The sequence below is a fragment of the Gorilla gorilla genome, chromosome 15, assembly GCF_029281585.2.
Source record: "Gorilla gorilla gorilla isolate KB3781 chromosome 15, NHGRI_mGorGor1-v2.1_pri, whole genome shotgun sequence".
Classification (NCBI taxonomy): Eukaryota; Metazoa; Chordata; class Mammalia; order Primates; family Hominidae; genus Gorilla; species Gorilla gorilla.
This window is the reverse complement of record NC_073239.2, coordinates 72,361,230-72,388,895: the sequence shown is the minus strand read 5'-3', so window position 1 is coordinate 72,388,895 and position 27,666 is coordinate 72,361,230. Positions and strand designations below refer to the sequence as shown.

General features: G+C 41.7%; 1 protein-coding gene across 1 annotated transcript; it reads left to right on the top strand.

The window, feature by feature from the left end:
• Positions 1-1,147: 1,147 nt before the first annotated feature.
• TBPL2 (TATA-box binding protein like 2) lies at positions 1,148-27,666 on the top strand. Its single transcript, XM_004055209.4, has 7 exons — positions 1,148-1,368; positions 4,761-5,218; positions 5,856-5,943; positions 8,071-8,162; positions 12,812-12,979; positions 17,559-17,653; positions 27,421-27,666. Exons 1-7 carry the CDS (start codon positions 1,219-1,221, stop codon positions 27,495-27,497), a joined length of 1,128 nt encoding a protein of 375 aa, XP_004055257.2. The 5' UTR covers positions 1,148-1,218; the 3' UTR covers positions 27,498-27,666.

The following is a 27,666-nucleotide window of genomic DNA, read 5'->3' as shown; positions in this document are numbered from 1 at the left end:
GGTATCAATTATGTTTATAGAATTGTTCTACACAGTTAAGCTCTTATGCAGGCACTGAAAATTAAAATAATGATTTCGGGAAAGAGAAACCCTCTCTGAATGTTTTGCGTTATTTTCGTGAGATTTCCTTAACCCTAACTGTGCAGCAACACACTGTTTTGTATGTGGCTTTAGACGGAACGCTCAGTGACTGGAGAATAACCACGTGGGATTTCATGGTGAGAAGTAATGATAATGTAAAAATACTACACCTGACTAGGTAAGGTGACTCATTCCACTCTGCTCAAGAGAAAAAAAACATCCCTGGCGGAATGCGGTGGCTCATGCCTGTAATCCTAGCATTTTGGGAGTCTGAGGCAGGAGGATGGCTTAAGACCAAGAGTGCAGGACCAGCCTAGGTAACATACCGAGACCTTGTCACTACTAAAAATAAAAATTATAAAAATAAAATTAGCCAGGCGTGGTGGCACCCGCCTGTAATTCCAACTGCTAAGGAGGCTGAGGCAGGAGCTTGAGTCCAGGAGGTCGAGGCTGCAGTGAGCTATGGTCGCCTGTCACCGCACTCCAGCCTTGGCGACAGGGTGGAAACCGAGTATTTAAGTTTCTTAAAAAAACGGCTGGGTGCAGTGGCTCACGCCTGTAATCCCAGCACTTTGGGAGGCCGAGGCGGGTGGATCACCTGAGGTCAGGAGTTTCAGACCAGCCTGACCAAAAAGGTGAAACCCAGTCTCTACTAAAAATACAAAAATTAGCAGGTCATGGTGGTGTGCACCTGTAATCACAGCTACTTGGGAGGCTGAGGCAGGAGAATAGCTTGAACCTGGGAGGCGGAGGTTGCAGTGAGCCAAGATGGCACTGGGCAAAAGAGTGGGATTCCATCTCAACAACAACAAAAAAAAATCCTTTTTTTTTTTTCTCACTTTCCATGCACTTGCACCGAGAATTTCTCTCCTGGGAGCAAAGACCACATTGCGAGTATCGAAGGAAATCAAATCTGCAGGCCCAGGCCCTTCCCAGCTGCGGGCAGAGTGGGGTGACTGCCCCCAGGCGAGACGCCCCTCCCCGGCCCACCCCTAGCCCATCTCCGCTTCCCAGCGCCCATGGGCCGGTAGCTGGGTTCCACATCCCGCTCCAAGCCCATCGCCCAACGCTTCTCTCGCGCCCTCTGCAGGAACCTGGGCCGAGGGCCGCCCCGCCTCGCTGCCCCCAGGCTCATAAATGGCCTCTGCGCCCTGGCCGGAGCGGGTTCCGAGGCTGCTCGCTCGGCGCTTACCCTCTTACCCGCCCCCACCCCCAACAGTGGGATTACCGTCCATGGAGCAGGAGGAGACCTACCTGGAGCTCTACCTGGACCAGTGCTCCGCTCAGGTGAGGCTGCCGCCACTGTCCCAGAGTCAGGACCCACGTCCCGCCCGGTCCTGTGCCAAGGGCTTTGCCTTCGTTCCTCTTAAAACTCATAGCGACCATAAGAGGCGGGCTTGGTTTCCCAAGTCATTAAGTTGAAGGTTAGAAGCTTCGAAAAGTGAAATAATTTGACCAAGGTTGCCAAACAGAGCTCGAACTTCATCTAGCACGAATCCAGAACCGTTCACTCAGTCACCAGATTACATGGCCCTTCCCAGGTTGTTCTGGTTTTTGATTGATTGATTGATTGATTTTTCTCTGAGATGGAGTCTCGCCCAGGCTGGAGTGCAGTGGCGCGATCTCAGCTCACTGCAACCTCCGCCTCCTGGGTTCAAGCGATTCTCGTGCCTCAGCCTCCCGTGTAGCTGGGATTACAGGCACACGCACCACACCTGGCTAATTTTTTTTTTTTTTTTTTTTTTTTTTTTTTTGAGACGGAGTCTCGCTCTGTGACCCAGGCTGGAGTGCAGTGGCGCCATCTCGGCTCACTGCAAGCTCTGCCTCCCAGGTTCACGCCATTCTCCTACCTCAGCCTCCCGAGTAGCTGGGACTACAGGCGCCCGCCACTACGCCCGGCTAATTTTTTTGTATTTTTAGTAGAGACAGTGTTTCACCGTGTTAGCCAGGATGGTCTCGATCTCCTGACCTCGTGATCCACCCGCCTCGGCCTCCCAAAGTGCTGGGATTACAGGCGTGAGCCACCGTGCCCGGCTAATTTTTGTATTTTTTAGTAGAGACGGGAGGGGGGGGGGGGCGGTTTGCTTTTCTCCCCAGGCTGGTCTTGAACTCTTGACCTCAAGTCATCCCACCCACCTTGGCCTCCCGAAGTGTTGGGATTTCAGGCGTGAGCCACCACTCCTGGCCCCCCGCCCGGTTCTAAAGGACACGCACAGAGAATGCGTCGTGCTAGCTGTAGCGACTTCAGGTTCCCACGGGTTTCTGCTTTGACAGGGGAAAGAGAGATCCCCTGTCCCCTGCAGCATGGATGCCAGTACTAGGCCTCCCTCGAGAAGTCAAGTCTCTGGTGGAGCTGGTGGTTGCAGGGTTTGCCAAATGTCAACTAGAAACACCTGTGGCTTTTTTTTTTTTTTTAAAAAGTTAATTACTCTTAAGACTTAAAAATCCTTAGCATTGGGCAGGGTGAGGTGGCTCACGCCTGTAATCCCAGCACTTTGGGAGGCTGAGGCACGTGGCTCATTTGAGGTCAGGAGTTCAAGACCAGCCTGGCCAACATGGCGAAACTTCGCCTCTGCTAAAAAATACAAAAATTAGCTGGGCGTGGTGGCAGGAGCCTGTAGTCCCAGCTACTCGGGAGGCTGAGGCAAAAGAATTGCTTGCATCCAGGAGGCAGAGGTTGCAGTGAGCCGAGATGGCGCCACTGCACTCCAGCCTGGGCGACAGCGTGAGACTCCATCTCAAAAAAAAAAGGCAAGAGAGCAACTTTTTTTTTTTTTTTTTTTGGTGGGAGAATTTTTTTATAAAGACAATGATCAGCACTGAGGTAGAAATGGTGACTTTCCCTAGCATTTAACACAGCAAAGAAGAGCCCAGGCAGGAAAGGTTCTGAGAAAGATAAGTGGATACAGTTTAACAAAAAATGACTAAAGATGCTGAAGCCAAGGATGCAGTGAACATGCTACACAGACATGTTCTGAGGAGAGTCACTACAGGCAGACCCTGCAGGGAGCTGGTCAAGTTCCCATTACCATAAAATATGCTCCTTCAAATCCTCGCCATTGCCTTACATTCTTGTGTACGTTTAGCTTTGTTCCCTGAGAAAATGCCATGATGGGGAAGGGGAAGGGAGACACTGACTTGCAGCTTTGGTGCTTTAGCGTAAATTGCCCGAGGAGACCCTTTACATCTGGGACAGGTGAGACCAAGGAAACCCTGCAGTAGAATTGGGGCCCATTGTCCCCATCTCACTTTTCTTAGGCCACTCTGTGGGTTGAGGGTGGGGAAAGATGGGAGCCTATCATGTATTCAAAATGAAATAGAGGTCAAAAATCTTATTTCAAGAGAATAGCTTGATTTTGTTTTTAATTCTAAGTGCTTTCTTTAAACAATTAGTCACTCCTGCCACCTGCTGGACTTGTAGTAATAGAACACTCCAGTGGGCTCCAGTCAGACGTACATTAGCGGAGGTAGCATTGTCACTGAGAAGATGCAACACAGTGCATTCCTGACCCTTCAGTGGTCAGAAAAGAAATAAGATATTTTTGAGTTTCTCCTGCAAGCAGTGCTCAAAATCTGGAGTCCAGGCCCGTAACTTGAGTGAAGCAGGTGGTAATGCATTTATCAAGCTAATCGATTTTTTCCCGTAATAAAGCCCATGAATTTTACATTAGTTGCTTTCCTCAGGTGCACACATCATTCTCTCCGTTGCTGGATAATGGTAGTTGAGCAGCCTTCCCTGGACTGAAAATACATTGATTTACACTATTCTTACCATTTAAGTTTCAATAACTTTTTTCCTAGTGTAAATTCTTCTAACTAGAACATTACAAGAATTCTTATTACGCCTTCGCTTAGAAGGAATAACCATGGGTCTTTAGTGAGTCTTGATTAGCATTCAACTATATCTTAAACTTCCTTCATTTATTCTATTTACATTTAAAACTCAAAATTATTTCATTTAAAACTCAAAATTATTTCAAAGTAAAGTCAACTAAAGTTTATAATTAACTTAAATAATACAATATATCTGTTCTCTTCAAAGTATACAACAATTTAGAGCATGGTTGCTCAATTGCCTCTATTGCAAAATTGGACTTAGAGAGTGGCAACTTACTAGAGATCTAACCAAAGTAGCTAAGATAGTTTATGAAGAATGCTTTTTCTGCATTTTAAAATATTCTTTTCTGTTTCCATTAAGTGTGCTGTAACTGTAATAGAATCTTTTAGATGGAGTCTCGCTCTGATACCCAGGCTGGAGTGCAGTAGCATGATCTCGACTCACTGCAACCTCTGCCTCCCGGGTTCAAGAGATTCTCATGCCTCAGCCTCCCCAGTAGCTGGGATTACAGGCAGGCACTACCATGCTCTGCTAATTTTTGCATTTTTAGTAGAGACGTGGTTTCACCACATTGGCCAGGCTAGTCTCAAAACTCCTAGCCTCCAGCCATCCGCCTGCCTCAGCCTTCCAAAGTGCTGGGATTACAGGCATGAGCTACCACATCTGGCCTGTAGTAGAATCTTAATGGCATTTTCTAGAAAAAAGCAGTGCATGAATACAAGCAATCTTGAACTGCCTCTTACACTGAATACATTGCCTGCCTGCCATAGTGACATCCCTTTTGTGTAACATGCTGTTCTGTCTGTTGTGTTTTTGTCTGTCTGTTTTGGGAACTGCCTAGGATGGCCTTGCCCCACCCAGGTCTCCCCTGTTCAGCCCAGTTGCACCTTATGATATGTACATACTGAATGCATCCAATCCGGATACTGCATTTAATTCGAACCCTGAAGTCAAAGAAACATCTGGTGATTTCTCATCTGTGGATCTTAGCTTCCTACCAGATGAAGTTACCCAAGAAAATAAAGACCAGCCTGTCATTAGCAAACACGAAACTGAAGAAAATTCTGAAAGCCAAAGTCCACAAAGTAGGTTGCCATCACCCAGCGAACAGGACGTTGGGCTGGGCTTAAACAGCAGCAGTTTGTCAAATTCCCATTCACAGCTGCACCCTGGTGATACTGACTCAGTCCAGCCCTCTCCTGAGAAACCAAACTCCGACTCCTTGTCTCTGGCATCCATAACTCCCATGACACCAATGACCCCTATTTCAGAATGTTGTGGAATTGTACCTCAACTACAGTAAGTTTTTATTTTTGTTTTAATTGAGCACATTGGGTACGCATTTTATATTCCTGAATGCGATGACAACTAATTTCAGGATAATAGTAGGGAAGAGAATTTCAGATTTCATAATTCTTTGTTTTATCAGTTCTAAATGGATTGTGGCTTTAGACAGTTTGATTATCTGTAAGGCGAAGCACTAATTCTTGATCCTCTAAGGTGGGCGGAGGGGACTTAAAGATTAATAGATGCATTCTTGAAGGATGGTATTGTTTATACTACAGCACTGAAGTTGCTGAAAATTGTGGGTAGGGTTGGATAAACACCAAGGATATAAAGATGTAAAATTGAGTTTGATTTGCAAATTGATTCAGAATTGTAATTTCTATTTTGAGGCATTGTTTTGAAAAAAGATCTAAAACTTAATTTTAGCAGCTAGTTGTGAAATTTTAGGAAAGGCTCTTTTAGCACTTCACTTTGGGATTTTACACTTTACTAGGAATCCTGTCATGTATTTCACATTTGGAATAATTCTCCCCCTAGGAAATTGCTAAGGTATAACCTAAGAAATGAGAAAATAAGTTGTCTTGTCTTTTTTTTTTTTTTTTTACTCTTTATATCTGATATAAGTTTCTAAACTGACTTATTTCTTCAGGAATATAGTTTCCACTGTAAACCTGGCCTGTAAGTTGGATCTGAAGAAAATAGCTTTGCAAGCAAAAAATGCAGAATATAACCCAAAGGTAACATTTCTCAATATTCCTTTCAATAATTAGCTTCTCTTTAGATTTACTTTTCTTAATATGATCATGATATTGACTAATTCCTCTGTTTTTTCTTAAAAAATTGTTACTGAAAAAGCTTTTGGCAACTCAGGGTTAATATCTGTTTTGAGTTATAAAAAATAATCTCATTCTTTATGCTGAATAAAGCAGTAATTGAGCAGTTCCTTAAAGATAAGCTCTCTCCCTTGTCATTCAAAAATATTTTTTAGTATGATTATAATTTTTCACCTAGGCTGGGCACGGTGGCTCACTCCTGTAATCCCAGCACTTTGGGAGGCCAAGGCAGGTGGATCACGAGGTCAGGAGTTTCAGATCAGCCTGACCAACATGGTGAAACCCAGTCTCTACTAAAAATACAAAAATTAGCTGGATGTTGTGGCGGGTGCCTGTAATCCCAGCTACTCAGGAGGTTGAGGCAGGAGAATCACTTGAACCCAGGAGGCTGAGGTTGCAGTGAGCCAAGATCATGCCATTACATTCCAGCCTGGGTAACAGCGAGACTCCGTCTCCAAAAAAAAAAAAAAAAAGTTTCACCTGACTATTGGGATGCTAACTTTCTTAAAATGCCATCAAATCTCTGGAAATAATTTTTGCCAAATGTTGTCTCAGCTACCTGACACTTATGTATCTTTCCATTACAATTCCTCTTATCTGAGAAGGCTAAATTGCTTAAAGTATAAAGTTCAAGCTCCTATTTACTAATGTAAGATTCAGGGATTTTTTTTTTTCGTCCTCCTCAAAGTTTAATAAAATCTACTCTTTCTTGTATCCTGCCAAGGCCAGGCATCCTGTTTTCAATGGCTTGTTTACCTAGGGTAATTGGATTTGTCAATCCTATCAACTTTTAACGATTTGCCAGGTTCTGTACTTAGGAGTACAAAGATGAGTAAGACCTGCTTCCTACTGGGAAAAAGTTCACTGGCTTAGGTGGTGGAGGATTTATGGAATTAGATGAAAAAAGGTCACTTTCGTAGGAACCCAGAGACCTTGCAGGCATCAACTATTATTTGTTTTTGCTGTTGTGGTAGTACTGTTGCTGACATCTGAATTTAAATGTTACCTCGATGTTACCCGAATACAATAAAGCTTTCCTTTTGATATTTCATACAGCTGACAATGGTGAGGACAGACACAAAGATGAGCTAAGATCCTCACAGCTGCAGCTGTGATCACATTATTGAACAATCAGCATTTTAGGCAACTTTTATTGTCCACCATCCTCAGCACACCTCTCATTTTGGACGAGGGGTAGGGGTGGGCAGGGCTGGGGATGAGCGTATAGGATCTCTCTGAACTTGTGCTCAACACCCAGAGAAATTCTGGCTTGGCCTTAAGCTAGCACCCACCCCAGTTTCCTTCCTAGCTTAACCGGGGAGAGGAGTTGGGGTGAAGAGACTATCTGTGTAGGAGCAGGCCATTTGATGACACGTCCATGTGGCAGGCCAGAGGTTCCCTACCCTCACGTGTGTCAGCCTCACCTGCAGGGCTTGCTGATGCTGCTGGTCTTGAATGACACTTTGAGAACTATAAGAGGCAAGAACCTTGACATCAACTTTCTGTCATTCATCTTTAGCACGCCTATCATACAGACTCTTCTGCATTTTGGTCACTTTTCAGTACATTCTAAAGTCTTGGTGAGCCTTTAACATACTTATTTTTTTCCCAAAAGATTCTTCAAAAGAAAAAGGAAGTGTGTCAAAGTAAAAAGCAGAGAATCTGATTAGTTTGGGTTTTGAATCTTAACTTTACCACTTCCTGTGTAATATTGGAGGTTATATTGCTACTTGTTTTCCCTGAGCACTAAATGAGGATAATGAACACAAGTTCATCCTATCATGAGAATAAATAGGAACTGAAACATAACAGGCATTCAAATTTAAGAGTTACTGATATTATTTTTACCTGTTAATAAGTACATTCTAGAATCATCATTATTTTTGTTAACCTTAATGTAGGGAGAAAAGACCCAGACATTTAGTTTTCCCATCCAATCTGTTTGAGATTTTCATATTCAGCTCGGCTTTTTCAACTGGGATAATGTTAACTCCTAGCAGAGGCTAATTCTCTTTTGGTTTCTGGGTATAGAGGTTTGCTGCTGTCATAATGAGGATCCGAGAGCCCAGGACAACAGCCCTTATATTTAGCTCTGGGAAGATGGTCTGCACGGGAGCCAAAAGGTATGAGGAATCATCCCTCCACCCTTACCAGAAAAACAATTTAGTATGTAAAACAAGGAAGCATAGAATTAATGTGCTAAAGCACATAGTAGAAGCAAAATGCCTTTATTTGTTGAAGACTTTATTCAATGAAATGCCACATTTTGGGTTAAAAACACTCCTATAAATACTGACTTGGGCCAGGCACGGTGGCTCACATCTGTAATCCCAGCACTTGGGGAGGCCTAAGCAGGAGGATCGCTTGAGCCCAGGAGTTTGAGACCAGCCTGGGCAACATAGTGAGACTCCATCTCTGTTTAAAAAAAAAAAAAGGGAGAAATCTAAAAAGTAGCTGGATGTGGTGATGCATGCCTCTAGTCCTAGCTACTTGGGAAGCTGAGGTGGGAGGATCACTTGAGCCCATGAGTTTGAGGCTGCAATGAGCTATGATCATACCACTGCACTCCAGTCTGAGTTACAGAGCAAGACCCTGTCTCTATTAAAAAAATAATAAAATGCTGACATATCCCCATTTTACAGTTTCCCCTATTAAACCGAGGGGACTTAACTGCGCTGCTACAACTTGCTTCTAAGGTGAATTTTTTTTAAGTTACAGTAATGATGAAGTGTGTTATAAGTCTGGGGAAGTAGTTATTGTGGATTTTCCTCATTGCAGATAAATGGATAGAACTTTCTAAAGGAGCTCAATTAGACATTCCTTGACCATTAGCTTGCATTAGCTCAGGAGGCATCCCTTAAAAATCTCATCTCTCCTGGATCTCACGCAGAGGAAGCCCTGTGTTGATGGGTATTCTTTCACCAAAACTCTGTAGTGGCAGAGCCTGTTTTCCCCTGTAGGTGTTAAAAGATAAGAAGCAAATTCTCCTCCTGAAAAGTTGTGCCAATTTCTCGCTCTATAAATGTACTAAGTGTTCATTTTATCCTATGGACACTGGGCGTCGATATTCTTCTTATATTTGCTAAATTGATTGGCAAAAAGTTACATTGTTTTATGTTTCTTTGATTTACTAGTGAGATTAAATAACTTTTTAGAAGTGCAGAAATTGCTATGTCGTTTGCTCAATTATCTATGGAGAGATTTATCTTTTGTTTTTGTTTTGTTAACTATTTTCACCATTTTATACTGTAAATATTTTTTCTCAGATTACTGTTTATGGTATTTTATGGTGTGTGTTTTTTTGTTTTTTTTGTTGTTTGTTTGTTTATTTGTTGTTTTTTTTTTCTGAGACACGGTCTCACTGTGTTATCCAGGATGGAGTGCAGTGGTGTGATCTGGGCTCACTGCAACCTCCACCTCCCGGGCTGGAGCCATCCTTCCAGCTCGGCCTCTTAAGTAGCTAGGACCACAGGCATGCACCACCAGGCCTGGCTAATTTTTTTTTTATATATATATTTTTATTTTTGTAGAGACGGGGGTTTCCCCATATTGCCCAGGCTGGTCTCGAACTCCTGGGCTCAAGTAGTCCTCCCACCTTGGTCTCCCAAAGTGCTGGGATTACAGGCATGAGCTACTACATCTGGCCTGTGGTGGGTTTTTTAAAAAACACAAATTTTGAAGGGTATACTCATTTTATCCCATTTTTTTCTTTGTTTTCTACATTTGGCTTTGCCCTTAAGGCATTTGTGCACAATATTATACAAATATTGACTTTCATATATTTTTTGATCTTTTTCAGGTCCTGCTTTGTGATAGGAAAAGGATAGCTGGTATTTTGATTCACTTAGAGCTTTCTCTAGATGGAAATGTTCTATATCTGCACTGTTTAATGCAATGATATAGCCACTAGTCATATGTGGCTATTGAGCACTTGAAATACAGCTAATACAACTGAGGGACTGAATTTATATTAACTGGACAGAGCAGATCTAGAATTTTATTTCAATGTAAGATAATTATTTTTCCCAAATGATCAGTTGGTACTCAGATACATTTATTGAAGGATCCATTGTTACTACATTTCCCCCAACCTGTTTTTACATATTAAGTTCTTCATATGTGTCTGAGTACATTTCTGGACTTTCTCTTATGTTGATCCCAGGAATCTCCATTTTAAAGTGATTATTGGACAGTTGTGCAAGATGTCTGTAACAATGTTCATTTCAGCAATAAAACAGGGAAAACCTAATTAATAATAGGGTTTCAATTTGAAGTCATAAAGTAAAATTGTATTAGCCATATAGTACACATACTGAGCTGAAAGGATGGTCACATTGTATTAAGTTGGATTGCAGAGGGAGAAGTAAGCAACTAAATGGTGTTTGTTATCCAACTTTCATTGTAAAATATGCTCATGTTACACATATTACACACATTCATGAGTGTCTTTTCTTATCTGAATTTATTCCTAAAATCTGATAGTGAAAGTTTGGATAATGAGTTCAGATAATAAGAGATACTTGTTATCCAAATATATTTGGTTTTGAAGTTTTGGATAGTGAGTTGTGAGAATTTAGTTAATAAGAGGTGCCAGTATTATCTCCACATTTTATCCAAACCTATTCTCTTTTGTTGTAACAGCAAGAGTATGAGGGATACCTGTGTTTGCGTAGGAAAAGTGCAGAAGATCAAATTTAGGTAGTTAACACCAGTATGGGTGAGATTTTAAGATTTTTAAACTACTTTCTAATGTTTGTACAATGAACATGTATATAGACTTTCAACTATTAGTTGTTTCAATAGAAACTTCTGTGTCCTTAGAATATCACAGCTGATATCCCAAGAAACTACAGGACTATGCAAACTTAAAATTTGAACTTATTTACATTACGGGAAATGTAATAGATTAGTTAGGCAAAATGTAGTTCAAAATGGAAACAGTTTATTTCACTGCTAACCTGGGGACATGGCCTTGCTAAGGACATTTCAAGAGTGAGAAGTGGGTGAAGAGAGCCAAGGGCAGTGCTGTGCAGCTGTAGTCAATCTAGTGAGTAGATACCAGATCAACAGATGGCCATGTGCAGTGGCTCACACCTGTAACCTCAGTACTTGGGGAGGCTGAGGTGGTGAGGGTCACTTGAGTCCTGGAGTTTGAGCCCAGCCTGGGCAAGACAGCAAGACCCTGTCTCTATAAAAATTTAGGCGGGTGTGGTGGTGCATGCCCCTGCAGGCTACTTAGGAGGCTGAGGCAGGGGGATCACTTAAGCCCAGAAGTTCAAGGCTGCAGTGAGCTATGATCATGCCACTGCACTCCAGCCTGGGTAACAGAGCAAAAACCCAATCTCTTTTTTTTTTTTTTTAAAGTGGGTGAGAAGAATCAACATTAAATGAGGTGACACATGTATGTAGTAACGAATACCCAAGAGGGGGCAGTGTTGGTGAAGGATTTGGATAAGAGAATCAAACACTTGCTTTGGTCCAGGCAAACAAGTTCAAACTGGCTTTTCTTTCAGGTGTTTCTGATTTACAGCCTAAAAATAGGGCCAAACCCATGAGGGGGGTGGAATTCACCTGATTCACCCTGCAGGTGTTGCTACCTACTATTTTGTTTTGTCACTAACAGTTGAAAAATACCTAAGGAGAAATGAAGCCTCACCTCTCAGGACTCCACAGGCTCTGCTATGAATTTAGGGGTGCAGCAGGACAGACACTTAAAGGACATAGCCACAGAGTAGGACAAATTCCTGTCCTTCTTGTGTTGAGTTTGAATTGAATTGAAGATTGGGTGAGAAAGCCAAGCAAAACAAGGGGGGTTTCGAGGTATTTTCATGTGGTTGTTTTGGACAGTGTGTCCAATAAAGACTCAAGAACTGATACCTTGTCTGTGCCACTCAATCAGCACATATCTTACCTCCTTATATGCGATTGTTTTTTGTATGCATGTGTCCTTATTTTTTCTTGTTTTCTTTTTTTTTTTTTTGAGACGGAGTTTCACTCTTGTTGCCCAGGCTGGAGTGCAATGGCGCGATCTCAGCTCACTGCAACCTCTGCCTCCCAGGTTCAAGTGATTCTCCTGCCTCAGCCTCCTGAGTAGCTGGGATTACAGGTGCCCGCCACCACATCCAGCTAATTTTTTTCTATTTTTAGTAGAGACAGCGTTTCATCATGTTGGCCAGGCCGGTCTCGAGCTACTGTCCTCAGGTGAGCTGCCTGCCTCAGCCTCCCAAAGTGCTGGGATTACAGGCGTGAGCCACTGTGCCCAGCCATTGTTCTCTTCTAAATGGGACATACTTTGAGACTGGATGAATGGTTCCCAAACTGCAGTGAGCAGCACAGTTACCTAGAGGGCTTGTTAAAAGACAGATTGCTTGGCCCCACCCCCAGAGTTTCTGCATGTCTGAGGTGGAATCTGGGACTTTGCATTTCTAACAAGTTCCCAGGTGAAGCTGCTGGTCTGGGGACACACTTTGCGAATCCTTGGAATAGTTGTAGCAAATAACACCCAAGTAAAAGTAAAAGTACTTCATATATGAAAGGTGACAAATGAAGACAAAAATTTATGATTCTGTTCAAGAGCTGTACAATTTTACAAGACCTTTTATAAGGTGCTAGGGACCAAAGTATGGGAAGTAAGTCCTCCTCACAAAGCCTACAGCTTCATAGTATACATTGAAAGATAAACGTGGTACAAATGGTAACAATTCAATACAACACCAGTAGTTTAGAGGATGTAGTGATTGAGACATCTTTAAACATATTTGCCCCTCCCCAGTGAAGAGCAGTCTCGACTTGCAGCAAGAAAATATGCTCGTGTGGTGCAGAAGCTTGGGTTCCCTGCCAGATTCCTCGATTTTAAAATTCAGAACATGGTTGGAAGCTGTGATGTGAGATTTCCCATCAGGCTGGAAGGTTTGGTGCTAACCCATCAGCAGTTCAGTAGGTATGACGGTTATATAGCTTGAACTTTGAATTTACCAAGATATTTAAGTTACATTATGGGTTGCTTACGTAAAGTATCTTTCAGAGAAATAGTGATTTAAAAAAAAAAAAGGCGGGGGACACAATAGTGAAAAGATTAAGATGCTATGCCTGAGTTCTCATAGGTTACCACATGTGCCCAGGCTTTTGAAACCATGGTTCTTAAACTTACATTGCTTAGCAATCACTTAGCTTATTAAAGCACACATCTCTGGCTGGGCTTCTTCACCAGAGATTTTGCTAGAATTTGTGTTTCTAAAAAGCTCAAAGGTGATGTCAGTGCTACTGGTCAGAGGCCCACACATTGAGATCCACTAATCTACAGATTTATAAGCATACAAACGTAGCTTGGCAATGACACTGGCAAGATAAGGCATGTGTTGGGAGGCCGAGGCAGGCGGATCACGAGGTCAGGAGATCGAGACCATCCTGGCTAACACGGTGAAACCCTGTCTCTACTGAAAATACAAAAGATTAGCCGGGTGTGGCAGCGGGCACCTGTAGTCCCAGCTACTCGGGAGGCTGAGGCAGAAGAATGGCCAGAACCCGGGAGGCGGAGCTTGCAGTGAGCCGACATCGCGCCACTGGACTCCAGCCTGGGTGACAGAGCGAGACTCCGTCTCAAAAAAAAAAAAAAAAAAGATAAGGCATGTGAAATGGACTAGGCCAGTAGGAAGGGGCTTGACAGCTGGTGAGGGGAGAATGGATTGGGGAGAAGATGAAAAAAGAATGGCTGTAGCACGTTCTATGAAAGCAATCCTGGGAGGCTGAGGCAGGAGAATGGCGTGAACCCGGGAGGCGGAGCTTGCAGTGAGAGAGCGCGCCACTGCACTCCAGCCCGGGCCACAGCCAGACTCCGTCTCAAAAAAAAAAAAAAGAAAAGCAATTCTAACTAGTTTGTCCCGTGTGTGTGTGTGTGTGTGTGCGTGCGTGCGTGCGTGCGTGCGTGTGTGTGTGTGTAGCTGCAGCCCCCAATACAATGTTGCCTGTAGTGTATTCCTTTTCCTAGGGAATATCTCTAGCCTTCCTGACTTCAAACTTCCCGTCTCAGCAGCTAGTGCTCCTCCCCCGCCCCCAGCCGTTTTGGTGGCTCTCCCATCCCAGGCCCTCAGAGAGCAAGGATGGAGGGTGACTCATAGACACCAAACCCCTTGACTCACCAAGATATACACCTGGGCTAGGGCACTTGGCCTGGGTTAATCACAGATGCTCTTAAATTCTCTTGGCCAAGCTGGAACTGAAGTTCTTTCATTCCAAAGCCTTATCTTCTCTTGGCCATCGAATGATTATCCCGTCAATAGAGTAGATAGGGATCATATTGCTGTGCTTTCCCTAACATTTGTTAGCTTTCCTTTCAGATATGATCTGAATGGAAGTTAAAAATTCCTTTTTCTTCTAAAATATTTTCATTCATTCTGAGATTCAGCTTTTATGATATGCTTATTTTTCTTTTGACATGTTTATTTTTCTCTTGATTATGTTTTCTTTTTTCTTCAGTTTTTTCACTGTATGCTATTGAATGCCTAACATATACCCCATTTGTTAAAAATCTGATCTCCCTATAAAGTCCTCCCATTCCCCCATGTAAGACATGTTGCCTCTTTAGGTATCTTTCTTCCTTCAATCTTGGCATAATTTGCAGATTTCCTAATAAAGCCTGTTTCTAAGAGTCTCCCAGTGCTTAAGTTGTCTTATCTTCCAGACTCTCAAGTCACGAGCCTCCAGCCTATCTTTCTCTGAATCGGCTTAGTGTACATCTGCAAGAGCTCTGCCCGAACTCTAAGGTTGTGTCTACATTAGACTTAGCATTCCCTTCCGGCCATTCAGGGCTCGAAAATGATGTGTGTGGTTCTTCCCAAGTTTCCATTCATTTCTTTTTCACCAGCGTCTTCCTTGCAGAGCAGATCTAAGTCTAGAATAGGTGCCCGTTGTTATTACTACCAGCTTCTGGAAGGGTTGCCAGTAAGGCGCAGTGAGAATGCATCAGACGGAGTGGGCTCATCCCTGTTGTATCTTCCTCCTGGGACAGTTTTATGATCTCAGTCATCTTTTCTTTTCTTTTCCTTTTTTTTTTTTTTTTTTTTAATCTGGCCAGGAAGCTTGCTTTGTATTCCCACAACTTTCTATTTCTAGTCTCATTCTTGCCTCCCCCTCATCCTCTCCATTTGGCTGTCAGCCTCAGGTTATGGATTACAACTCCAGAGTGTGTATTCTTGACACTGGGAACATTAAAAACACCTCTTAGAAGATTTGAATTTTTAACATGAGGCCTCTCTAATTGTCTGTAGCTCTGTGGGGAACCATGCCACATAATCAGTTATAATTATCAGGCCAAATTTGCCTTGTGTTAAACCCCTAAGGTCATTCAGTTCCCCAGGTTCTGCAAATTTGTATGTCAACATTTAATAATACAAGTATCTCCTTTTGTTACCGGGCACTTTCTCTGGCAATCTTTCTATGACATAATCGTTTCCATGGTTGTCAACGAGAATTTTTCCCTCTTTAATTTTTTTTTTTTTTTTTTTTGAGATGGAGTTTTGCTCTTTTGCCCAGGCTGGAGTGAAGTGGCATGATTTCACCTCACTGCAACCTCCACCCCCCAGGGTTCAAGCGATTCTCCTGCCTCAGCCTCCTGAGTAGCTGGTATTATAGGCACCCACCACCACACCCAGCTAATTTTTGTATTTTTAGTAGAGATGAGGTTTTACCATATTGGCCAGGCTGGTCTCGAACTCCTGACCTCAGGCGATCCACCCACCTCGACTTCCCAAGTACTAGGATTACAGGCGTGAGCCGCCGCACCCGGCCCCCTCTTTACTTTTTAATTCAAAGATATCCTGATATAAATACTTGCTATATGAATAAGATCTAGGTGACTACCATGTAGCAGATGCTAGGATGATAATGGCAAGCAATATAGCTATAGTCCCTTGCCCACATAGAGATCACTGTCTAAAGGAAAAGATGGACAAGTTAATGACGGTAATGAAACATGGTGACTGTGAAGGTAAGGCCCTTCAGGGGCTATGAGACCATAAAGCAGGGTCTTTAATGTAATTGGGGGTGGGTAGAGATCAAGGAAGATTTTCTCGGGGAAGTAACATTTAGAATGAGACTTGAAGGATGGGTCAAAGTTGGGTTGGCCAAGAAATTGGCAGATGTTCGATATTCTCAATCTTTATGAAATGTTCTCCATCCCTAACCAAAACCAGTCTCTTTCTCTGCCTCAGCCTTCTTTTGGAATGAGGCAGAGAATAAATAAAATGAAGTATATTCCTAATTGGGAGCACATTATACTGGTAATCTTAAAACCATGGTTCTAAAAGCTAAATGCAGTTCAATATCATTTACACACCAAAGTTTTTGTTTTCTCTTTTCTAAGTCTTAAAATTCAGCAGGAAGATCAAATGGAAATCTTCTTTTTGTACCTCCAGCCTTCATTTTCTTGGCCTGGATCTCATAGTCCCGGAGGGGTTTTCGGGGCTCCCCCTAGTATCATGGTCTCCCCAGTGTTGGGAAGTGGTTAGTGGGAGAAAGTCTTGACAGGCTCCCTGCAGTAAGACAGAGTGATGTTCCAGAAGACAGTTCCACCCACAATGACCTCCTATACTTGAGATGCGCAAGACTCACTTCAAGATGCGCCTTTCTGGAGCCAGTAAAAGGTTCCACATCTGCTGTTGTTTTGGGTCTTGTTCATTGCTGAACTGAATGGAGCTTTTCCATGCAGTCTGGATTCACCCTTTAAGTGCAAAGATGCTAGTGTTCCATTGCTTGGATGTCTTTTTTTCTTATATTTCTTGTCCATTAGCCACTGCTTTGAGAATAGTTTTATTCACCTCCTCTCACTTCCTGACTTCTTTTTGGTAGGTTCCTCAAGGCTTTCTAAGAATCTGCCCTCCTCTCCAGGCTGGAGTGTGGAGAAGAAGCTCTTAAGTGCTATCATCTTTCGCTCCATGGAGTGGCCAGCTTACATTTAGTAGTAAATATGAGTTACTATTTATAGCAACAAATCCTGAATTTTGAAAACTCGGGATAATTGGATTTTCTTTATTTATATAGCACCTGTTCAAATACAAATAGCAGTGGCCTAGAAATATTTTTAGGTTCTATCTGCTAAAAATGTTAACTTCAGCAGTTTATAAAAGCATACAAAATATGTTTATTATTGGAGAATTTGGAAATCCAGAAAAACATGATTATGTATTCTTATTAACAGACTTTTTTGAAAAGATAGAGGATGTTTAACCAACAAGATCTTAATACACTAAATCAGATGCCCTAAGTTACCTTGATTTCTAATAACCATCCAGGATAGCTTGCACTTGTGTTATGACCCAAAATTAATTATGTTCCTAACTTCCATAAGATATTACCTAGGACACTCAAGACTCTTTTCATCAAGATAGTTAAAAGGTTTTTGATAAAATAGCTAACTTATTTACAACTGCTTTAATATGCACTTTAATATACTGGGCCTTACATGTTATGGGAAAGGAGCTGAATAGTGCTATTTTTAACATTTTCCTTTTACATCTTAACAGTTACGAGCCTGAACTGTTTCCTGGTCTTATTTATAGAATGGTAAAACCACGAATTGTGTTGCTTATCTTTGTATCTGGAAAAGTTGTGTTGACAGGTAAGTACTAAGATTATTTTCTGACTCATAAAATGTAATTGCTATGCATGTGCTTTGCTTATTCTTTTAAATACCTTTGTTCACCATGGTAAAGTAATTCTTGTTATACAGAATACCTGGAATGAAAAATAAGAAAGGAATAACATCACCCATAGGTCCCAGTACCTAAAACAATATTTTTTTCATGTTTTTATGTCATTTTATTAAGTATTTCATCTTTACATCCTGATTTTTTTACAAAATTATCCATGATAACATATATGGCTTAAACTTACTATTACAAACTCTTCATAAAGGCTTTTAATGGCCACATAAGGTCCTAACACAGGGGTTAACAAACCTTTTTCCGGAAAGGGCCAAATACTAAATATTTTAAGCTTTGTGAGCCACAGGGTCTGTCACAATTACTGAGCACTGCCATCATAGTGTGAAAGCAGCTCTGAATGTTACATTATATAAAGGAATGGGCTCTGAAATGTGAATTTCATATCGTGACATAATTTATGTGTGTCATGTAATATTTTTTCCCCAACTGCTGAAAAAGATAAAAACCATTCTTAGCTCATAGGCTAACAAAATCAGGCAGCAGGATGGCTTTAGCCAGCAGACCTACCTTTCCTGAACCCATTCTGACATGTTATTGAATCAAACGTATTGTCCCATTGTTAGATAGGTAAATGTTCCTTCGTTTGCTACTTATGAAGGGCAGACATTTGGCTGCTTTTACCTGTAGACAATTATGATATTAGTGTGGACACTCAGAAATGGGACTTTCGTTTAAGGCTATGTCCATTTTGTTCTTAGAACAAATCACCCAATTGTTTTAAAGGGATATATGACATAGTTCTGTATCACATGGTCTTACGTGCAATGTATCTAAATATCTTTTACCAAATGCTTGGCAGCATTCCAAACAAAATGGTACCAAAGAAAACTTTAACTGTATATGTAAAAATTATCTCACTACTTTAACCCCGCTGGTAATCAGAGACAGAAATCGACCACTTTTCAACACATCCAATAAATAGCATTTTGTCTCTTGTAAATAATATGTACATAACATAACTTATCCTTTTGTCTACTTAGCTTGTATTTTCTCGGGATTAATGAGTTTACTATAATACTATTAAAGATAAATTACTCTTTGCTATATTTGTTATTTTTTCCTGTTGGCTTTTTTTTAAAATAATTTTTGCATAAATAGCACTTTTTAAAACTACTTGAGGGAATGGTTCAGACTCTTTTCTATGTCATTCTACAGAAGGTTGCTATATATATTGTTGTTTGTTTGTTTGTTTTTGTTTTTGAGACAGAGTCTCACTCTGTTGCCCAGGCTGGACTACGGCGGCGCGATCTCAGCTCACTGCAACCTCCACCTCCCGCGTTAAAGTGATTCTCCTGCCTCGGCCTCCTGAGTAGCTGAGACTACAGGCACATGCCACCATGCCCAGCTAATGTTTTGTATTTTTAGAAGAGATGGGGTTTTGCCATATTGGCTAGGCTGGTCTCGAACCCCTGGCCTCAAGTGATCTACCTGCCTCGGCCTCCCAAAGTGCTGGGACTACAGGTGTGAGCCACTGTGCCCCACCTACAGAAAGTTGCTAGTTTATGACCAGGCGCGGTGGCTCACGCCTGTAATCCTAGCACTTCGGGAGGCCGAGGCAGGCGAATCACGAGGTCAGGAGTTCAAGATGAGCCTGGCCAACATGGTGAAACCCTGTCTCTACTAAAAATACAAAAAAAAAATTAGCTGGGCATAGTGGCAAGCGCCTGTAATCCCAGCTACTCAGGAGGCTGAGGCAGGAGAATCGCTTGAACCTGGGAGGTGGAGGTTGCAGTGAGCTGAGATCGCGTAGTCTAGTTTTGTCTTTTTATACATTTCACTCTCCTCTACCATAATGAATGCCAAGTTTATGTGGCCTGAGCCAAACTGATCTCCATGCCCCAGTCCCAAATAGCTATCCAACCAACTTAACGCTGCATATCTTCTCATTAATTTTGGATGACTCCTTTTGACCTTTCTTTTACATATGTGGCTGTTCTTCGGTTCTGCCTTTGCTCTAGGTTTATCCTATTATAATCCTATTGCCTTTATCTTATTGTAGCTTTAATACTCATGGTATATCTAATAAGGCCAATTTCCCCTCATTACTTTAATTTTTATATTTCTTAGCTTCTCTTAAATGTATATTCCTCCAAACTAGAATTTTATAAAATCTTGCCTCATCTAAAAAAATTGAGACTTTTATATTACCTGAATTCAGAAAAGTTGATTAAGTCATAACTCAGCATCCAGCAGAATGACATGTCTGTTTTAAGTGTTCTTTTATAACTCTGAGTTTTGTAGTTTGCTCTTCTCTAAGAAATAATTAATGTGTCTTCAAAGAGGGGAAAGTTGCTGGGTACCGTGGCTCACGCCTGTAATCCCAGCACTTTGGGAAATTGAGGCAAGCAGATCACATGAGGCCAGGAATTCAAGACCAGCCTTGCCAACATGGTGAAACCCCATCTCTACTAAAAATACAAAATTAGCTGGGCATGGTGGCAGGCACCTGTGACCCCAGCTACTTGGGAGGCTGAGGCAGGAGAATCACTTGAACCTGGGAGGCAGAGGCTGCAGTGAGCCAAGTTCGCGCCACTGCACTCCAGCCTGGGTGACAGAGCGAGACTTCATCTTAATTAAAAAATTAAAAACAAAGTGGGGAAAGCTTGTTTGGAATCCAAGAACGTTTTGAATGCAGCAAAACTACAGTTGCTCAGATGGCACTAATTTAGAGTCTGGAGTAATTAAGACCCCCTAGTGACTGACATAAAGTTTACCTCTACATGTCCTAGAGGAAGTGAGAAAAGCCTGCCAATAAAATTGAATAGTGTAGATATCAGAGGCAAATACATACCCTACTTAGGGAAACACACTTTCAAGTCCTTTGGAAGGAAACTTTCATAAGTGCCATGTATCATTACAAATAAATCTTATGAAAAGTGCAAATTGCCAAGTACAGGCAAAGTTCCTATTATAGATTTCTTTAAATGCCCTTAATTCAGATCAGCTTTCCCACCTACCCCAAATTTCTTTTTTCTTTTTCTTTTTTTTTTTTTTTTTTGAGACAGATTCTCGCTCTTTTGCCCAGGCTGGAGTGCAGTGGCGCGATCTCGGCTCACTGCAACCTCCGCGTCCCGGGTTCACACCATTCTCCTGCCTCAGCCTCCCCAGCAGCTGGGACTACAGGCACCTGCCACTATGCCCGGCTAATTTTTTTTGTATTTTTAGTAGAGACGGGGTTTCACCGTGTTGGCCAGGATGGTCTCCATCTCCTGACCTCATGATCCACCCGCCTCGGCCACCCAAAGTGCTGGGATTACAGGAGTGAGCCACCGCACCCAACCCCCAAATTTCTTTTAAAAAGCTTTCATTTACACATTTGCCAGAAGTTTCAAATCACAGAAGTAAAGGATTGTTACTAAATACTGAAGACTATACAGTACACTTCCCTTAAAATTTCTAAGTATACAGAATAGGCAAATTAAATTTCTTGCAAGACATGGACTTTTCTGGAGGTGAGGATTAAATACATTAACTGAAATCCAAATTCTGCTTATACTGTGAAGTAAAAGTTAATCCATGACTTACTACTGAAATGATAAATAATTATCATCTCTTGGCGTTTTACCTGTTTATGCTATACTGTCTTAAACTATTTTGCCTAGAGCTACACAGTTTAGGTAATTTTTGCCTCAGCCTTAGAGACAAATGTTCCTTATTACTTAATCCTGTGTCTCTAGACTCTTTTCACCCGCAAATGGATTAAAAACTTAAGGGCCTGGCTAGGCATTGTGCTCACGCCTATAATCCCAGCACTTTGGGAGGCTGAGTTCAAGACCAGCCTGGCCAACACGGCAAGACCCTGTCTCTACTTAAATTACAAAAATTAGCCGGGCATTGTGGTGCATGCCTGTAATCCCAGCTACTTAGGAGGCTGAGGCAGGAGAATCGCTTGAACCTGGGAGGCGGAAGTTGCAGTGAGCCGAGATCATGCCACTGCACTCTAGCCTGGGTAACAGAGCAAGAGTCTGTCTCAAAACAAACAAACAAACAAAAAAAACCTTAAGGGCCTAATTTCAGGTGAACACCTCAGGAAAGGAACCAAGGTGGTCTCCTTTCAGGCTTCTCCCTAAACTGAAGCTTGGGGGGAAGCTCATGTGTGGCCTAGTGCAGCATGGCACAACTGGGTACTCTACAGAGATGTTCTGAAAGCAGTATCTCAATTATGGTAAATAACTTGCCTAGAAAATGTAAAGTGTTGCAATTACAAATGAACTTTGAGTCTGACTGTAGAAAATAATGAATTCCAGCTCTTGCCTAGTTGGGAACTGTAGAATGCCAATGCCCATAGTACAGATGTGTGGCAATTTGAAACCATTGTATCATGCCATTTGCAGGTCTTTGAAAATAATTTATCCATATAAAATGGTCTTACTCCCCTGAGTTGCCAAAGCTACAGCCACCATGTCTAAGGTTACTTCTGAATGTCCTAATTATAGTCAAGTAAGCTGAAAACAAAGAGGCCCTGCTGTTCTACTGTCATGGTCCTGAGCAGAAAGCAACAGGACCTGGGCCCAGCTTACACTGTTCTGGATCTGTGCTTGTTTTCTGTGGCTGGTGTGACATTTAGGGCCCATGTTTTTTTCTTAAGCCACAGTAAAATTAATAGCATAGCTAGGTTCTGCTGGAATGATGTAAAACAAACAGCAAATATGTCAACTTCCACTTCTAAGATCAGGCATAATCATCAGAGCTAACATATTGGGCACTCATATGACAGGCACAGCTTCATAAGGACTTTCACGTGGGGTCTGGTTGACTCTGTGAGTTGTACTTTATACCTAAGTTTCCTCACCTGTAAAATGGAACGGCTTAGTAAACTTAACGATATCAAGCAGCTGTGTGTGCCACAGGGCAACAGGCATGTGAGGAGCCTGGCTCCAGAGCCCACTGGCCTCACCCTGTCCCACAGCAATTTGCAAGTCTACAATAACACCTGTGTGGTCTCCTGGGCAACTTCTTAATTCTCCTTGTCAGCTGAAAGAATGATTAAGATTCTCTTAGCAGTGAGGGTCAGCAGGTGTGGCGGCTAAAAGGATGGACTGGAGATTCTCTTAGCAGTGAGGGTCAGCAGGTGTAGTGGCTAAAAGGATGGACAGGAGAGTTGTCCAGTTTTAATCATAATCTGCCATTTATTGACTGTGTGGCCTTGGTGAGTTTAAGTTCTCCAACTTGGTTTCCATATATGCAAAATGCAAGTGACCATAGAATCTACCTAAGTGTTGTAAGGAAGCAGAAAACCAGTGCCTGGCACTGTTGAGCTATTATTATCTTAGTGAAAACACACTCTCCTGGTTTTTTCTCTATCATTGACAAAGACTGGAATTTTGCTGTGATGCCTTGCCCTGATGATAGGAGTATGAAGACAAAGATGCTTCAGGAAAACGCTTATTTATTTATTTCCCTCTAGCATAAAGAACTAAGAAGTTGTGTCATTGTTGCTGAGGGTCACCCTTAATCAGCTCAACATCCGTGCTTCTCAGAAATGAGTAGGTCAGAGGGCAGCAGAAAAATGCCAAGACTTATTAGTGAGTGGGCCAGAGACACGACAGGATGTCCCTCCCAATTGTTAACAGTAACCCCCAACTAATAGTAAATTGGTATATGTCATAAAATGAATAACTTGAGCGGTGCAATGCTATTTTTACAAACTTGTAAGGTTTTGACTTATACACACACGACTGTGGCATCACTCGGGAAAATATGTGCAGTTATGACTTGATGTAAGAACAGAACTGGAAAATCCACGTAGTATTGGAGGTTGATATTTGGAGCTGACTAAGGGGTAGGGATGAACTTACAAACCTTATTGACAAATTACAGATATTTAATAAATTTTGGGTGCCTACCAAGTACTTGTAATGTGCTGGGGGCTGGAGACAAAGGTGAATCTAATATACTCCCTATCTGGCAGGAATCCAGCCCTGCTGAAGGAGACAGACGTAAACAAATTACATGTTGCTGGCTTATCAGAATGAAATGATAAGCCATGTGTACTTGGACTAGCCATGCCAATGTCCCTAAGCTGGAAGTATATTCCTCTAGGGCAATAAAATGGCTTAGATTTTATAAAATGTCCCAACTTTCTACAAACCTTAGCTCACATCCTTTATCACAACTCTACAAGAAGGTTTATTGTCCTTATTTTACAAGTAAGAAAACTGAAAGTGGTTAAGTAATTTATTTTCCTGTTATTTTAAAGCTAGTTAGAGGTAGAGCTGGCACTTAAGCCCATATTGTTTGATCTCAAAGCCAGTCCTTTCTCTATCTAGTGCACCAGGCCACACAATTTTCACCTTAGTCACCAAGGTTAGGAATGGTTTTTATTCCCCAGAAATTACAGCCTGAAGAAAAGGAATGGTAAGTTTTGCTTAAAAGGCAAGGTTCATATCCCAGCACTTTGGGAGGCCAAGGTGGGCAGATCACTTGAGTCCAAGAGTTTGAGACCAGCCTGGGCAACATAGTGAGACCCCATCTCTACTAAAAATAGAAAAAATTAGCCAGGCATGGTGGTGCTTGCCTGTAATCCCAGCTACTTGGGAGGCTGAGGCATGAGAATCACTTGAACCCAAACCCAGGAGGCAGAGGTTGCAGTGAGCTGAGATGGTGCCACAGCACTCCAGCCTGGGTGACCGAGCGAGACTTTTTTTTTTTTTTTTAAGGCAAGGGTCATCTAATTGGAGCCTGGTATTACAAATTGGGGTTTTTGATTATTGATTGATTATTAATAGGACTATGGGGCCAATTTAGATTCCCTTAAACTTTTGATGGCAATATTTTAGTGAGGAAATGTTTGACTAAATTGACCAAATCCCCTCATTTTAACAACCTGTTACAAATACTGGCAATGTTGATTTGTTGACTTTTGGTGTAAAGGAAGGAACACTGGTTACATGCACTCTTCTCCCACAGCTGCTGCTGTATGGTTCAGGTAACATCTGTTTCTTATGTCTCTATGAAATGAAGAAATTGTACTAATTTCCCTAAAGTCCTCCTATGTCTAAAATCGTTTCTCTATGATATAATGATCCCTCAAATGTCCATTCCCTCTTGGGAAAGGGCGCCCCCCAGGGGCCTCCAGATGGTATACTCCTTGAGCTTGAATGCAATGCTCTTAGTTATGATTTTCGGTCTGAAGTCCAATGCTCTACTCCTGAGCTATACCACCTCCTAGTTAGGATTTTTTAATATAAAAGTGTTATGGAAAATAAGTGAAGTTCATGGCTATCCAAAATACTGGACCTGGACACTGTTCCTCAATTAAATATGAAAAGAAGAACCTTGGTTTTGGGGATTTTGGGAGAGGGGCGTGTGTGTGTTTGCTGTACCTATTATGCTTCATTGTCTGCTAACAAGGTTGTTCAAGATGAATGCAGCTAGAAGCCCAAAAAGTCCATCAAACCAGAGGCAGTAGTTCTTGCTTCTTCACCAACTCACTGTTTAGTTTCTAAAGAGATTGGTTTTGTAGAAACCAAAATTTTAGAGCTGGAACTAAAAATCTGCTGAAACTTGTGGCTTTTTCTACCCCAAAAAACCAGTTCCTCTTACGTGTGTCAGTAACTCACTCTCCTCCCCACCGCAAATCTTTGAAGGTGAAGACTTACAGATAGTAAACCTTTTGGCAATGAATAAATAACTTTTCTTTCCTTCTCTTTATTTTTTCTCTTCTTATTTTTTTCCTTTTTTATTTTTATGGAGACAGGGTCTCCCTATGTTACCGGGGCTGGTCTCAAACTCCTGGGCTCAAGGGATCCTCCCACCTTGGCCTCCCAAAGTGCTGGGATTACAGGTGTGAGCCACCATGCCTGCCCTTATTTCTTAAAAAATTAAGCTTATAAGGACTTCATCCCTGATTGTTTAATATTTAAGGTGAACGCACATAACAAATTTAACCATTTTAAAGTGAACAGTTCAGTGGCATTTAGTAGCTGGTTGTGTACTGTGAATATACCACCAGCTCTACCTAGTTCTAAAACATTTCTATTGCTCCAAAATAAAACCTGATATCATTAAACCATTCCCCCCATTCCCCTCTCCCCATTTCCCCTGGCAACTACCAATCTGAATTCTGTCTCCATGGATTTAACTCTTCTGGATACTTATACATAGTATCTTATAACATGTGACTTTTTGTGTCTGGCTTTTCACTTAGCTGAGCCTAAGAAACATGCTATATGTTGTAGCATGTGTACTTCATTTCTGTTTATGGCTGAGTAATATTCTATTGTATATATACACCATACATTTTTTTATTTTGAGACAGAGTCTCGCTGTGTCGCCCAGGCTGGAGTGTAATGGTGCGAACTCTGCTCATTGCAACCCCCGCCTCCCAAATTCAAGCAATTCTCCTGCCTCAGCCTCCCAAATAGCTAGGATTACAGACGCCCACCGCCACGCCTAATTTTCTTTTGTATTTTTAGTAGAGACGGGGGTTTCGCCGTGTTGGCCAGGCTGGTCTTGAACTCCTGACCTCAGGTGATCCACCTGCCTGGGCCTCCCAAAGTGCTGGGATTACAGGTGCACCACGCCCCGCCTACACTATAAATTGTTATCCATCCATTGATGGGCATTTAAGCTGTTTCCACCTTTTGGCAATTGTGAATAGTGCTGCAATGAAAGTGCGTAGTATTTTTTTGAGTACCTGTTTTCAATTTGGGGTGTATTTACCAAGGCGTGAAATTGTTGGGTCATGTAGTAATTCTTTAACTTAACCACCGAAATAGTTTCCACAGTAGCTGAGCCATTTTTTGTTCCTATCAGCAATGTACTTTATAGTTCTTAAGAGTCTTTATCAGCTAAAGCTATTTTCCATTTCTCTTCATGCTAACAGTTGTTATAGTCCTTTCATTATCCTCCTTTCTTCCTTCCTTGCCTCCAGCCCACAAAATATCAGATTAACTGATTAGTGTCCTTATTAGCTGAAGCGCCATATAAATATAAGTAGTACCAGTACATGACCCTTAGCACAATGTGCCTGCATAATTTGGAAGGTGGAGGTAGTGGTGGTGTTTGGTTGTTGGTGAGAGATGAGTAGGGACTAATACTTCTCAAGGGTGGAGACTGTGTTTGATTCATGTTTTTATCCTTGTAATTCCTACAGCAGTTATGATTTACAATTTCTTGAAACCTAAGACTTTAAGAGTGACAGTAGTACAATTTTCCCCTCTAATAATCCCTTCCCATGCACTAAAATTTAAAACTCTTTTAAATTTAAAATTTTAAACTAAAATTTAAAACAAATTTAAAGCTCATTTGTCTCCATCTGTTATCAATATTAGGGAATCAAGATGTTAACTAGAGAGGACGTGGATCAAAGGAAGTTCCTTTTGCTGGTAGCTAAGTGCCCGCAGGTGCTGATGAAATTACTCTGAGGCCATATTCATGGCACATGTAGAGATAACATTCCACATTTCATACTGAGCACTGTGTGAGCAAAGATGACACCCACAGAGAAGTTCTAGAAAACCCTGCTCTAAGGTTTCTGTCTTGTGGAAATATGGCTGTAGTTGCCAAATTATTTACTTGGAATAAATGCCATTTCTCAGGTACAGCTAAAGAGATGTCATATTAAAAGTAATTGGAGACAATACAATGAAATTTTAGTGTTTAAGTAAATGTTGGTATTTTTATATTAAAAAATATATAAACCTGGATTTCTTTATAGGTGCCAAAGAACGTTCTGAGATCTATGAAGCATTTGAAAACATCTATCCTATTCTAAAAGGTTTTAAAAAAGCCTGAGCATATCATTCAGCATCTCACATTATTCTGGTTTGAATATGTCCATAAGCCCAGCACAGAAACAGCTGGATTCTTCTACGTTTAATTGTAGATGTTCCAAGTACGTTACTTATTAAAGGGCGACTCTGTGTAAGTAACCTAAGAAACGAAGAAAAATTCTTATTCAAAA

Bases quoted from the DNA above. Each gene is read 5' to 3' on its own strand.
- TBPL2 (XM_004055209.4), top strand. From the start codon at position 1,219: ATGGCCTCTGCGCCCTGGCCGGAGCGGGTTCCGAGGCTGCTCGCTCGG. The intron at 5,944-8,070 runs GTAACATTTCTC...TTCTGGGTATAG, and splicing joins ATGCAGAATATAACCCAAAG to AGGTTTGCTGCTGTCATAAT. The intron at 12,980-17,558 runs GTATGACGGTTA...ACATCTTAACAG, and splicing joins ACCCATCAGCAGTTCAGTAG to TTACGAGCCTGAACTGTTTC.